The sequence below is a fragment of the Salvelinus namaycush genome, chromosome 40 (assembly GCF_016432855.1).
Source record: "Salvelinus namaycush isolate Seneca chromosome 40, SaNama_1.0, whole genome shotgun sequence".
In the NCBI taxonomy this organism is placed as follows: domain Eukaryota; kingdom Metazoa; phylum Chordata; class Actinopteri; order Salmoniformes; family Salmonidae; genus Salvelinus; species Salvelinus namaycush.
In genome coordinates this window covers 22,952,924-22,962,600 of record NC_052346.1, presented here as the reverse complement: position 1 = coordinate 22,962,600, position 9,677 = coordinate 22,952,924, and the positions used below count along the sequence as shown (strand labels likewise).

General features: G+C 40.0%; 1 protein-coding gene across 1 annotated transcript; it reads left to right on the top strand.

Annotated features, from left to right (window-relative positions):
* Positions 1-2,885: 2,885 nt before the first annotated feature.
* Positions 2,886-5,198, top strand: LOC120033636 (zinc finger protein 585A-like; the record flags this gene model as incomplete). The annotated part of the gene is made up of 1 exon (XM_038980071.1): positions 2,886-5,198. A coding segment is annotated over one exon (1,860 nt), but the record flags the coding sequence as incomplete, so codon positions are not given.
* Between the last annotated feature and the right edge of the window lie 4,479 nt (positions 5,199-9,677).

The following is a 9,677-nucleotide window of genomic DNA, read 5'->3' as shown; positions in this document are numbered from 1 at the left end:
TATCTTTCAAGGTTTATGATGATCAAGGTTTATGATGAGTATTTCTGTTATTTGATGTGGCTCTCTGCAATTTCTCCGGATATTTTGGAGGCATTTCTGAACATGGCGCCAATATAAACTGAGATTTTTGGATATAAATACGCACATCATCGAACAAAACATACATGTATTGTGTAACATGATGTCCTATGAGTGTCATCTGAAGATCATCAAAAGTTAGTGATTCATTTTATCTCTATTTCTGCCTTTTGTGACTCCTATCTTTGGCTGGGAAAATAGCTGTGTGTTTTTTGGACTTGGCGGTGATCTAACATAATCATATGTTGTGTTTTCGCTGTAAAGCATTTTTTTAAAATCGGACACGATGGGTAGATTAACAAGATGTTTATCTTTCATTTGCTGTATTGGACTTGTTAATGTGTGAAAGTTACATATTTCAAAAATATATATATTTTTTCATATAATTTCAGCGGAATGTTGTCGAGGAGTTCCGCTAGCGGAACGTGTGTCCTAGAAAGGTTAAACTAACATCAAATTGACCATTAATACAGTGTAGACGTTAATGTTGTAAATGACTATTGTAGCTGGAAACTGATGATTTTTTAAAATTGAATATCTACATAGGCGTACAGAGGCCCATTATCAGAAAACATCACTCCTGTGATCCAATGGCATGTTGTGTTAGCTAATCCAAGTTTATCATTTTAAAAGGCTAATTGATCATTACAAAACCCTTTTTGCAATTATGTTAGCACAGCTGAAAACTGTGGTGCTGATTAAAGAAGCAATAAAACAGTCCTTTAGACTAGTTGAGTATCTGGGTCATTTGCTGGTTCGATAACAGGCTCATAATGGCCAGAAACAAAGACCTTTCTTCTGAAACTAGTCCGTCTATTCTTGTTCTGAGAAATTAAGGCTATTCCATGTGAGAAATTGCAAAGAAACTGAAGATCTCGTACAATGCTGTGTACTACTCCCTTCACAGAACAGCGCAAACTGGCTTTAACCAGAATAGAAAGAGGAGTGGGAGGCCCCGGTGCACAACTGGGCAAGAGGACAAGTATTTTAGAGTGTCTAGTTTGAGAAACAGACGTCTCACAAGTCCTCAACTGGCAGTTTCATTAAATAGTACCCGCAAAGCACCAGTCTCAATGTCAACAGTGAAGAGGCGACTCCGGGATGCTGGCCTTCTAGACACTATTCTGGTTAGAGACTGTTTGCGCTGTTCTGTGAAGAGAGTAGTACACAGCGTTGTATGAGATCTTCAGCCGTTTCCAGCTACAATAGTCATTTACAACATTAACAATGTCTACACTGTATTTCTGATCAATTTGACATTATTTGAATGGACAAAAAATTTGCTTTTCTTTCAAAAACAAGGACATTTGTAAGTGACCCCAAACTTTAGAATTTATTCATTTATTTCACCACTAATGTTGGTGTATTTATTATTATTATTTTTTTTTTAACCTTTATTTAACTTCCTTAGCATACTGGTTATTGTCCGGAATTTCGGATGACTGACGTGCCCAAAGTAAACTGCCTGTAAACTGCCCAGAAGCTAGGATATGCATATACTTGATATCATTGGATAGAAAACACTCTTAAGTTTCTAAAACTGTTAAAATAATGTCTGTGGGTTTAACAGAACTGATATGGCAGGCGAAAACCTTGAGGAAATTCCATACGAAATTTTTATTTTTTGAGGTCACAGGTTTTTTCAATGCTTGCCTATGGGATATACAAATAGATAGGACCCATATTGCAGTTTCTATGGCTTCCACTAGATATCAACAGTCTTTAGAAAGGGTTTCAGGCTTGTTTTTTGAAAAATGAACAAGTATTTGTAGTTTTTCCAAGGTGTCCCCCATTAGAAAAGTAGTCATGTTGCGCGCATCAACGAGAGTGCGCTCTTCGTTTTTTATCTTCGCTATTGAACACACTATTCTCCGTCTTAAATATTATTGTTTATTTAGATATTAGAGTACCTGAGGATTAATTAGAAACCTCGTTTGACTTGTTTGGACGAACTTTACTGGTAACTTTTTGGATTCGTTTGTGTGCATGTTGAACGAGTGAATTACTGAATCAAGCGCACCATCTAAACTGACATTTTTGGGATATAATGAAGGACTTTATCGAACAAAACGACCATTCATTGTGTAGCTGGGACCCTTGGGATTGCAATCAGAGGAAGATCTTCAAAGGTAAGTGATTTATTTAATTGCTGTCTGTGATTTTGTCACGCCTGTGCTGGTTTAAAAAGTATTTTGACGGGGGCGCTGTCCTCAGATAATCGCATGGTATGCTTTCTCCGTAAAGCATTTTTGAAATCTGACAACGCAGTTAGATTAACACGAAACTTTTAAATGATGTAAGACACTTGTATTTTCATGAATGTTTAATATTACGATTTTTGTATTTTGAATTTCGCACTCTGCAATTTCACCGGATGTTGTCGTAGGTGTCCCACTAGCGTTTGGACATGCGCCCAAACAGGTTAACTAGGCAAGTCAGTTAAGAACAAATTCTTATTTTCAATGACGGCTTAGGAACAGTGGGTTAACTGCCTTGTTCAGGGGCAGAACGACAGATTTTAACCTTGTCAGCTCAGGGATTCGATCTTGCAACCTTTCGGTTGCTCTAAACACTAGGCTACCTGTCACCCGGTATGGCCAGAAGAGGACTGGTCACCACTCAGCCTGGTTCCTCTCTAGGTTTCTTCCTAGGTTCCTGCTTTCTAGGGAGTTTTTTGTGTGGCCACTGTGCTTCTACATCTGCATTGCTTGCTCTTTGGGGATTTTAGGCTGGGTTTCTGTTCAGCACTTTGTGACAACTACTGATGTTAAAAGGGCTTCATAAAATACATTTGATTGACATGTATATCACACCAACTGACTGGTTCTTCTGATGTTCACACAGGTTACCATGTTGAGACATTCTCTACATCCAGAGAGCAACCTCAGGAAGATCAGAGAGATAAGAGGTCTCATCACTGCCCACATTGTGAAGAGATTTTCCCATTTCTATCAAAGCTAAAAATACATCTAAAAATACACACAGGAGAGAAGCCTTACTCCTGCTCTGACTGTTTAAAATGCTTCAAAACATCAACTCATCTAAAAGTTCATCAGAAGACTCACACAGGAGAGAAGCCTTATTACTGCTCTGACTGTGGAAAACGTTTTAAAACATCAACTCAGCTAAAAGTTCATCAGAAGACTCACACAGGAGAGAAGCCGTATTACTGCTCTGACTGTGGAACTAGTTTCTCTAATCTGGGCACCTTAAAAACACACCAACGTATACACACAGGAGAGAAGCCCTACTCCTGCTCTGACTGTGGAGCGAGTTTCTCTAATCTGGGCACCTTAAAAACACACCAACGTATACACACGGGAGATAAGCCTTACGTCTGCTCTGACTGTGGAAAATGCTTCAAAACATCAACTGAGCTAAAAGTTCATCGGAGGACACACACAGGAGAGAAGCCGTATTACTGCTCTGACTGTGGAACTAGTTTCTCTCAACTTTCCCACTTAAATTCACATGAACGTATACATACAGGAGAGAAGCCTTACTCCTGCTCTGACTGTGTCAAATATTTCAAAACATCAAATGAGCTAAAAGTTCATCAGAGAACACACACAGGAGAGAAGCCTTACGTCTGCTCTGACTGTGGAAAATGCTTCAAAACATCAACTGAGCTAAAAGTTCATCGGAGAACACACACAGGAGAGAAGCCGTATTACTGCTCTGACTGTGGAACTAGTTTCTCTCAACTTTCCCACTTAAATTCACATGAACGTATACATACAGGAGAGAAGCCTTACTCCTGCTCTGACTGTGTCAAATATTTCAAAACATCAATTGAGCTAAAAGTTCATCAGAGAACACACACAGGAGAGAAGCCTTTCTTCTGCCCTGACTGTGGTACTAGTTTCTCTCAACTTTCAAACTTAAATTCACATGAACGTATACATACAGGAGAGAAGCCTTACTCCTGCTCTGACTGTGTAAAATATTTCAAAACATCATCTGAGCTAAAAGTTCATCAGAGAACACACACAGGAGAGAAGCCTTACGTTTGCTCTGACTGTATAATTTGCTTCAAAACATCAACTGAGTTAAAAGTTCATCAGAGAACACACACAGGAGAGAAGCCTTATTCTTGCTCATACTGTGGAAAATGTTTAAAAACATCAAATGAGCTAAAAGTTCATCAGAGAACACACACAGGAGAGAAGCCTTACGTCTGCTCTGACTGTGGAAAATGCTTCACAACATCAACTCATCTAAAAGTTCATCAGAGATCACATACAGGAGAGAGGCCTTATTACTGTTCTGACTGTGGAAAATGTTTTAAAACATCAAATGAGCTTAAAGTTCATCAGAGAACACACACAGGAGAGAAGCCTTTCTTCTGCCCTGACTGTGTAAAATGTTTTAAAACATCAACTCATCTAAAAGTTCATCAGAGAACACACACAGGAGAGAGGCCTTACTCCTGCTCTGACTGTGTAAAATATTTCAAAACATCAACTGATCTAAAAATTCATCAGAGAACACATACAGGAGAAAAGCCTTACTCCTGTTCTGACTGTGGGGCAAGTTTCTCTCGACTGGATACCTTAAAAAGACATCAACATATTCATGAAGGAGAGAAGCCATACTCCTGCTCTGACTGTGTAAAATGCTTCAAAACAGCAACTGAGCTAAAAGTTCATCAGAGAACACACACATGAGAGAAGCCTGCTTACGTCTCCTCTGACATTCTGGTGAGTTTCTCTCACCATAGCAACTTAACACACCAATGTATACACACAGGGGAGAAACCTTACTCATGCTCTGTGGAGGGGTGGGAGTGTAAGTCAAACGTCTGGCCAAAGGCTGCGTGTTTGAATCTCATCAAGGATGACTTTAGCATTTTAGCTAATTAGCAACTTTGCAACTACTTACTACTTTTTAGCTATGTTAGCATGTTAGCTAACCTTTCCCCTAAACCAATTTAACTCTACCTTAAACTCCTCACCCCTAACCTAGCTAATGTTAGCAACAACAAATTGGCATTCGTAACATTTCATACATATTACAAGTTCGGAAACATATTGTATGAATAGCAATGCGTAAAATAACATACAAATTGTAATTCGTAACATTTGATACGTCCTACAAGTCGTATTATACTGAACAACAATCTAAACACAACAATTTCAAAGATTTACAGTTTTTATAAGGAAAGCAGTCAATTGAAATAAATAAACGAGGCCCTAATCTATGGATTTCACATGACTGGGCAGGGGCTCAGCCATGGATGGGACTTGGGAGGGCATAGGCCCACTTGGGAGCCAGGCCCAGCCAATCAGCATGAGTTTTTCCCCACAAAAGGTCTTTATTACAGACAGAAATACTACTCAGCCCCCTCCCAGACAATCCTAAAGGTGAAGAGGTCCTGGACTGCCGTGGTTACATGTGATCTGCAGTTGTGAGGCCGGTTGGATGTACTGGCAAATTCTCTAAAAGGATGTTAGAGGTGGCTTATGGTAGAGATATAAATATTGAGTTCTCTGCCAACAGCTCTGGTGGACATTCCTGCAGTCATCATGAGAATTGCACATTCCCTAAACTTGAGACATCTGTGACATTGTGTTGTGTGGCCTTTTATTGTCCCCCAGCACAAGATTATCTTGACAAAGGCTGAAATGCTCACTAACAGGGATATAAACAAATGTGTTAACAACATTTGAGAGAAATAACCTTTTTGTGCAAATGGAACATTTCTGGAATTTTTTACTTCAGTTCATGAAACCAAGATTTTACATGTTTCGTTTAAATTTTTGTTCAGCTTATATTGGTAGGCCAATGTAATGTAACATACTAAATGGAATGGCACAGATATTTTTGTAACATATAATACATTTTGCTCTGAGACCAGGTTGTCCCTCTGCAGTATTCTGTGGGAATGAGTTAGTAGACACTTCTTTTTTACCTTTATCTAACTAGGCAAGTCAGTTAAGAACAAATTCTTATTTAAGATGATGGCCTAGGAACAGTGGGTTAACTTCCTTGTTCAGAGGCAGAACAACAGAGTTTTACCTTGTCACCTCGGGGATTCGATCTAGCAACCTTTTGGTTACTGGCCCAATGCTCTAACCACTAGGCTACCTTCCGCCCCTAACATGTATCAGATAGAGATCACTTTTCACCACTAGTTTGGGGGGATTGTTTTACAACTTTATTCAATGAGACATCGTTTATGAAATGAATACATGTGTTTATTAATTGTCTTTAAAACTAGAGGAGTTATTTTAGTTACTGATCATGAATGTGTTTGGATAACTGCATTGAAGCAAACTTTATTGATCTGCCAATGAAAAATAAAGTTACATGAATATGTACTGGTCAACCTCTTCTTCTCTTTAGTATTCAGTTCTTCATATTAGATCTGACAGTATGAATGGTTCTTATGGTTGTATTCAGTTCTTCATATTAGATCTGACAGTATGAATGGTTCTTATGGGCTGAGTGCCTGGAGTGTTTTTGTATGACTACAGTCAGTAGTTCTCTCTGACCCTGTGATGTCACCAGCACATTAAGTACATTCATCTTAAGATAGCCAGGTGAGACAACCACATATCACAGTAAATACATTTCTCCTTAATTAGTCAGTGTCACATTATTATTATTAGTATTAGTATTATTTGTATTTTGGGGGGGATACTCTTTAAAGACGTAGGGTTTCAGATCTTTTCGGGCAGATGGGCAGGGACTCTGCTGTCCTAGCATCAGAGGGAAGCTGGTGCCACCATTGGGGTGCCAGGACAGAGAAGTGCTTAGACTGGGCTGAGAGGGAGCTTGACCTCCTGTAGCAGTGGGACGGCCATGAGACCAGAGGTGGCAGAACTGAGTCCCCGGGTTGGGATACAGAGTTTGAGCATAGCCTGAAGGTAGAGATGGGGCAGTTCCTCTTGCTGAACCGTAAGTAAACACCATTGTCTTGTAGTGGATGTGAACTTCGACTGGAAGCCAGTGGAATGTACGGAGGAGCAGGGTGACATGGGGGAACTTGGGAAGGTTAAACATCCAGACGGACTGCAGTGTTCTAGATAAGTTCAGTGGCGACCCATCATTCAGGGCAGGTGAGCCACCTGTTTTGAGCCCCACAGTTTTAGCAATAAAAAAGTGAGAAAAAAATGATCTGTTTGCAACCAATGTAAAAAACATGTAATTGAGTTGTTAATATGTTAGTATATAAACATGGTCTCTTTTCGTTTTCTTGAGTTAGGCAGCTCAAATGCAGGTCTTTCAGCCTAGCTCAGTGCTTTCTGTGGAGGTGGGGCAAGCCCACAGAAAATACGGAGTGTTGTGCCGTGATTGGCTCAGTGTTCTGTCATTCATGGGGACAATACGTCACTGCCAAGTCTAAGGGTAGAACTTGAAGATTCAAGCCCCTTGGGTGCTGCCATAGAGTTACATTAGAAATGCCCATCCAAGAAGGCTCAAGGTCATTGTCCACAGATAAAATAACGTCAAATCATGTTATATCTACAGTCGCTTTGATTGGACTGATCATGTCAACATCTTACTTTCAAAATCTGAGCTAGCAGTCATCATGATTCGAGTCGACAATCTACTGGCAAATCCTTTTTAATCTTTGTCATATGAAGAGAAATCATGAGAAATTGTAGATAAAATGTATCGGTGCTCATCGGCCATTGGACATAAACATTACACAACAAGTTAGAAATTCAACAATGAGTAGTTTGGAAGGAATCAGTGGCTAACTGCAAGCATTGCAAAGCAATCATTAGCGTGCTATTCAGTGGAGTGGCTCTTTGGTCTCAAGTCTAAGATTAAGGGGCTCTTTTCGTAGTTTAAAATTGTAAACATTCAACATTGGCCAAGCTGTCAATGAAGCTTGATTTGTGCCGCGCTCAAAACAACTTAACTCGGCACTGAAAAATCTGACTTGAGTGAGTTCAAGACAACTGGGAACTCAGGGAAAAGCAAGCTACGACTGGGAAAATACGTTTTGAACTTTCATCCAACTCGGAATTGTAAATTGGGAACTCGGGCCTCTTTCTACAGCTACGACCTGAAGATCACTGACGTCAGAATTTTTTTCTGAGTTCCCAGTTGTCTTAAAAGCACCATAACTCCAGAGAATGCCAGACTTTGATGACAAAGTTTGATGACAAAATATGCCCACGAAGGACTGCCGCGCCACCTTCCTGTTCAAGTGAGCACAGCATAACAAGGTGAGTCCAAAAATGTCTTGTCTCCTGCTGCATAAATTATGTAATATGCCAGGGAGATATGTATACTGTAGCTAAGAAGGTAATACTAAGTGACTCACAATCACGGCCGGATGTGATTCAGCCTGGATTCGAACCAGGGACTGTAGTGATGTCTCTTGCACTGAGATGCAGTTTCTTAGACAGCTGCGCCACTCAGGAGCCCTTAAAAGGTTTGCGCCCAACGTGGGGCAGGAGTTGGACGGCACAAGCGGGGAGCCCAGCCAACAGAGATTTGAGAAATGTTTTGGTATTCTTCCCCAGATTTGTGCCTCGCCACAAACCTGTCTCGAAGCTTGACGGACAATTTCTTCGACCTCATTGCTTGATTTTTGCTCTGACATGCACTGTCAACTGTGGGACCTTATATAGACAGGTGTGCTCCTGTTCCAATCATGTCCAATCATTTGAATTTACCACAGGTGGATTCCAGTCAAGTTGTAGAAAATTCTCAAGGATGATCAATGGAAACAGGATGCACTTGAGCTCAATTTTGAGTCTGAGAGTAAAGTGTCTGAATACTTACCAAATAAGGTATTTATTTTTTATAAATTTGCTAAAATATTCGCTTTGTCATTATGGGGTATTGTGTGTATATTGATGAGGGGTAAAAAAATGCATTTAATCAATTTTCGAATAAGGCTGTAAAGTAACAAAATGTGGAAAAAGTCAAGGGGTCTTGTATAATGCCCTGTATATGGTTTAAACTACAATTTAAGGATCTGAAGTGGTAAACACAATGGCATAATGGAAAATGCATGTCCAGTGGTTATCTCTGTATTAGTATTGTCTCTGTATTAGTCACATTAAAACACCTAGGTAGAGTAGAGAGGACAGAGCATGTGGCTTTGCAACACACGTGTTTCATCTCCACACTGGGATGATTTTAACAGTGCAACGCCACACAGGTCTCATGCCACTCAGGTCGGAGAGTACCAGAAATAAATTAATAAGAAATACAAAACTAATGAAGGAGCACACAGTCACCAACAATGTATCCCTGGTGACAATACTTTCAACTGGCTCAGCTCGCTGTTACAGTACAGCACCACCAAAATCCATTTATTAACTTGTTATTGGGGCAGTATTGAGTAGCTTGGATGAATATGGTGCCCAGAGTAAACTGCCTCCTACTCAGTCCCAGTTGCTAATATATGCATAGTATTAGTATATTTGGATAGAAAACACTGTGAAGTTTCTAAAACTGTTTGAATGATGTCTGTGAGTATAACAGAACTCATATGGCAGGCAGAAACCTGAGAAATAAATCCAACCAGGAAGCGGGAATCTGAGGTTGGTCGTTTTTCAACTCAGCCCCTATTGACTTCCTAAGGCTTCCACAAGATGTCAACAGTCTTTAGAACGTTGTTTCAGGCTTCTGCT